Source organism: Anoplopoma fimbria, chromosome 13, assembly GCF_027596085.1.
Source record: "Anoplopoma fimbria isolate UVic2021 breed Golden Eagle Sablefish chromosome 13, Afim_UVic_2022, whole genome shotgun sequence".
Lineage (NCBI taxonomy): Eukaryota > Metazoa > Chordata > Actinopteri > Perciformes > Anoplopomatidae > Anoplopoma > Anoplopoma fimbria.
The window spans coordinates 28,953,352-28,958,351 of record NC_072461.1 but is presented as its reverse complement, the minus strand read 5'-3'; the positions used below and the strand labels follow the sequence as shown (position 1 = coordinate 28,958,351).

The 5,000-nt window shown below is 46.5% G+C and overlaps 2 protein-coding genes across 3 annotated transcripts in view; one reads left to right on the top strand and one right to left on the bottom strand.

Moving 5' to 3' along the window:
• LOC129100891 (barH-like 1 homeobox protein) overlaps positions 1 to 2,259 on the top strand; it is a 7,139-nt gene extending 4,880 nt beyond the window's left edge. The window contains exons 3-4 of the mRNA XM_054610431.1: positions 120 to 318; positions 1,598 to 2,259. Coding sequence (XP_054466406.1) covers positions 120 to 318; positions 1,598 to 1,793 — 395 coding nt within the window. The 3' untranslated portion in view covers positions 1,794 to 2,259. The remainder of the gene's footprint in view (positions 1 to 119; positions 319 to 1,597) is intronic.
• An 863-nt stretch (positions 2,260 to 3,122) lies between these two features.
• ddx31 (DEAD (Asp-Glu-Ala-Asp) box polypeptide 31) overlaps positions 3,123 to 5,000 on the bottom strand; it is an 11,066-nt gene continuing 9,188 nt past the window's right edge. For both annotated transcript variants that reach the window (XM_054610652.1, XM_054610653.1), the window contains exons 19-21: positions 4,487 to 4,598; positions 4,152 to 4,398; positions 3,123 to 3,585 (exon numbers count right to left, since the gene is read on the bottom strand). In XM_054610652.1, the coding sequence (XP_054466627.1) occupies positions 3,453 to 3,585; positions 4,152 to 4,398; positions 4,487 to 4,598 (492 nt within the window). In that variant the 3' untranslated portion in view covers positions 3,123 to 3,452. The remainder of the gene's footprint in view (positions 3,586 to 4,151; positions 4,399 to 4,486; positions 4,599 to 5,000) is intronic.

Sequence of the window (5,000 nt, the reverse complement as noted above, 5' to 3'; positions counted from 1 at the left end):
ATGTTTTCACTTCAGATCATTTTTAAAAACAGATTCAGGTCCAGCAGACATCCAGAGACCAGTAATAATAAACTCCTGATGGTCTGATGTGATGTCATTTCTACCTGTCAATCACTCAGGGGGCGGGGCCTCAGACCCGCTGATGGAACATCTGAAGAAACCTCGTAAAGCTCGGACGGCGTTCAGCGACCAGCAGCTGTCGAAGCTGGAAGGAAGCTTCCAGAACCAGAAGTACCTGAGTGTCCAGGACCGCATGGAGCTGGCTGCCTCACTGCAGCTCAGCGACACCCAGGTCAAGACCTGGTACCAGAACAGGAGGTAAGAGACACAAGACCTGGTCCCAGAACAGGAGGTAAGAGACACAAGACCTGGTACCAGAACAGGAGGTAACAAACACAAGACCTGGTCCCAGAACAGGAGGTAACAAACACAAGACCTGGTCCCAGAACAGGAGGTAACAAACACAAGACCTGGTCCCAGAACAGGAGGTAACAAACACAAGACCTGGTCCCAGAACAGGAGGTAAGAAACACAAGACCTGGTCCCAGAACAGGAGGGACAAACACAAGACCTGGTCCCAGAACAGGAGGTAACAAACACAAGACCTGGTCCCAGAACAGGAGGTAAGAGACACAAGACCTGGTCCCAGAACAGGAGGTAAAACACAAGACCTGGTCCCAGAACAGGAGGTAAGAGACACAAGACCTGGTCCCAGAACAGGAGGTAAGAAACACAAGACCTGGTCCCAGAACAGGAGGTAAGTAAAACACAAGACCTGGTCCCAGAACAGACACAAGACCTGGTCCCAGAACAGGAGGTAAGAAACACAAGACCTGGTCCCAGAACAGGAGGTAAGAGACACAAGACCTGGTCCCAGAACAGGAGGTAAGAAACACAAGACCTGGTCCCAGAACAGGAGGTAAGAAACACAAGACCTGGTCCCAGAACAGGAGGTAAGAGACACAAGACCTGGTCCCAGAACAGGAGGTAAGAGACACAAGACCTGGTCCCAGAACAGGAGGTAACAAACACAAGACCTGGTCCCAGAACAGGAGGTAAGAGACACAAGACCTGGTCCCAGAACAGGAGGTAAGAAACACAAGACCTGGTCCCAGAACAGGAGGTAAGGGTTAGGGTTAGACCTAATAATGAATGCAGGAACAAAACATGGAGCTTTTAGTTCAGAATCACAGCACTGATTTATTATTTATTGATCCTTATTGCTCCGCCCCTCACAGAGAATCCTGTCCTGTGATTGGCCGGATCGTCTGATGAGTCATTTGGACAATTTGAGTCAAAGATCTCAACTTAAAACACATTTTATTTCTTTCAAGATTTTTTTGGGTCAAACAGAGAAAAAATGTATTTGCTTTTTTGGATTTAAAAAAATTATATTTTAAAAATGTTTTAAATGTGAACTTCTACGTAAATAAATGAAGCTGATATTTTATCTTTTGAGCAGAAGAAAATAAGGAGAACGTCGACGATAAGAACTATAAAACAGTTCAGAGATCCTCTCATGTTGTTGTTGTTACATTATTGTAAACATGAAGATGATTATTGGTCATTAATGTAACGAGCGGGTTTCCTCCGTCAGAACCAAGTGGAAGCGGCAGTCGGCCGTCGGGCTGGAGCTGCTGGCCGGAGCCGGACGGATGTTCCTGCCAGCTCACTTCCTGTTCCCTCATGCCCCGCCCACACCGGACCTCTACCTGTACCGAAGCCCCGCCCACCACCCGGTCCAGTCCCTGCTGCCTCGAGTCCTGACCCACAGCGGACCACACCCCCACTGACACCGGCGCACTGGGAGCACTGGTTTCTACTGGACGCCGTGGAGACAAACAAGCGTTTGATTATTGAACAGAAGCTTTATTGATCGTCTGAAACACGGCTGTCCTCTCCGGTTCTGATGCTGTTTCAGGACCTGACGCCGTCTGGAGGGACCAGGTCCTGGAACTAAATCTGGATCCTGGTCTGGATCCGATACTGGATACAGGTTCAGGTACTTTCAAGTTCTTGAGGCAACGGCATGGCTCATGATTGGTTGAGCAGATGTGACATCACAACAAAAGTAAACAGCGTCTGATTGGTGCGTCTGAGAGGATCCAGACCACCAGACCCGTAACGGAACCACCGACATGTTTTGATCCACGACGGACCAGAAGATCAAACAAACAAACTAAAGAATATCTGAGAACGAGACGAGAAGACGACGAGTTCAGTTTTTTACATTTTCCAGAAATATGTAAATAATTGTTGATGTTTGTGTTTTAAATGTTACTGATTAAAGAAAGTGAGAAAGAACTGAAGAGTCCGGTCCCGCCTGCTTTTATGGACTGTTTTGGCCCTTTAAGGGTTTTGATTGGACTCATCCAGTCCTTGTTCTGGTTTCATGGGGTTTGGACTCAGGAGGACGGGTTCTGGTCTCTGACAGGTCCTGGTCTTCACTGGGACTCTGGTACTGGTCTTCACTGGGACTCTGGTACTGGTCCTGGTCTTCACTGGGACTCTGGTACTGGTCCTGGTCTCATGACCTCTAGCAGCTGATTGTTCCAGATGTTCACTTGAAAAAAAGACATGAACTAAGAGAACCTGAACTAACCAGAGAAGGTTTATTGATTATTGATCATGACGTCTGATAGATCATTTCATTAGGTTTGTTTCTGTCCAATCAGACGGCTGAACATTTGATTCAGATTAACAAAGCGATTAACTGATGAAATATTGTTATTATCAGAGACCAGAACATTTTATCTTTAAGAGAATTATTCAACCGACTGAACGACTTTAAAACATTTAAAGTTTTTTATTTTATTTTATTTAAATGTGTTGAGAAACTTCATCTGATGGAAATGAAGAATCTTAAACATCTGATCTGAGGTCAGCAGGACCAGCAACTATGTGTTTGTTAGTATTTCAGTATTAATGTAGTATTACTTCAGTACTATTGTAACATTACTATAGTATCGACAGTAATAGTACAGTATGACTGTAGTATCTCTTTATACTACAGTATAAAGAGAGATCTGGTAGTAAAACAGTAGAATACGGATTTTCTTCGTTCACGACTTCAGACCGTTTAATCTTTGAAAACTTTTTATTTTCAAACAAAGAAAATATTTTTTTCATCAAAGACATCAAACATTAATAAAAACATGTTTTCATATTTAAATATCAGTCAAACATCTTCATCACAGTATTCTGAACAACCAAACTATAACTCATCTTCAGTTCTTCAGATTGTCCTCGAACACACCGTCTGTTTCTGAATGTTTCTGTCGACCAATCAGAGAGCAGCATCAGAGGACCTGGACCTATTGGAGACGACTTCCTGTTTAAGAGTAATCGTTTGTTCTTTAACACTGATCGTCTTCTGAAGAAGGACTCTGATTGGCTGATCTGTGTCTGCTACCTGATGGAGGGAGTCAGTCAGTGTGTGACTCCTCCTCCTCCTACTCCTCCTCCTCCTCCTCCTCTCCTGACCGACCAAATGTCTTCGTCTTCTTCGTCTTCTTCTTCTTCTTCTTCTTGGCGTCTTCCAACCCGCTGGAGAACTCGGAGTGCAGCAGCTGACGGGTGGAGAACCTGAGGACGGAGAAGAACATCCGTCAGGTTTCAGTGTCACTGAGAGTCAAAGCTCCCAGAAGTCTGAGGACGTCAAACACTTTAAATACTTTAAATACTTAAATACTTCCACTCTTCTCTTTTGTCCTTTAGGTGAAGTTGTGCTTCCACATCAGAGTTGATTATTAAAAACAAAGAACAAACAGACTGAAGGAAAAATACACACAATTATCTAACCAAGGTCATGACACCTGAACGCACCATTACACAACTGACCAGCACCCAAAGGATTGTGGGATACTGAGGACGCACACACACCTGTAATTATGTCTCTATTGACCTCTGACAGTGTTTTGTTGTTTACAGCTGCTCCTCACAGCAGGCCTGTCTGGACACGGTCTGACCACACACACACACACACACACACACACACACACACACACACACACACACACACACACACACACACACACACACACACACACACACACACACACACACACACACACACACACACACACACACACACACACACACACACACACACACACACACACACACACACACACACACAATCAGTCTCTCACCTCTTTGCTCCAGCAGTCTGGCTGCCGGTCCCCTTGTCGTGGTTCTGGTTCTTGTCGTGGTTCTGGTTCTTGTCGTGGTTCTTGTTGTGGGTCCTGGTCCCGGGTCCCGCGGCGGCCTTGAGGCCCTGCGGAGCGTCTCTCAGGCCGAAGCTCTTGGCCGTGTGTCCCAGGTGGAGCGAGCGGATGTGGAAGATGTGTTTGAGGCGGGCGGGGTAGGCGGTGTACGCCCGCAGGAAGGACTGCAGCGCTGATGACATCACAGTGACATCACAGGGACACGGTCAACACAGGAAGTGAGTCATAGCCCTGAACAGCTGACACGGAGGGTCACTTACCTCTCTTAGCGTTCTGAACCGACTCAACGTCAGAGTGAACAAAGTTCTCAAACTCCGTCTGGAGAACCGTCGCCCGCTCTCTGGTCTCCTGCTCCAGAGCCTTAGAGGAGGTCTGACAGACAGACAGACAGACAGGTGGAGAGAGAGACAGGTGGAGAGACAGAGGGGTGGAGAGAGAGACAGACAGGTGGAGAGAGAGACAGACAGGTGGAGAGACAGAGGGGTGGAGAGAGAGAGACAGGCGGAGATACAGACAGAGAGAGAGACAGGGTGTTGTGATGTCACATGTTCTCCTGTAAACACAGTTAATCTACATAAACAGTTTAGATCCGGTCGTTAACTTGTAGACCTGATCAACCTGGTTCCACTCTGAGGTTCCACTCTGAGGTTCCACTCTGAGGTTCCACTCTGAGGTTGGCACTAAACCAACAGAAGAGAAGGACTAAGCCTTTATATCCCTTCAAAGACCCCAGGAACCTCCAAATGAACCACTTTGATACCCCAAAGAAACAAA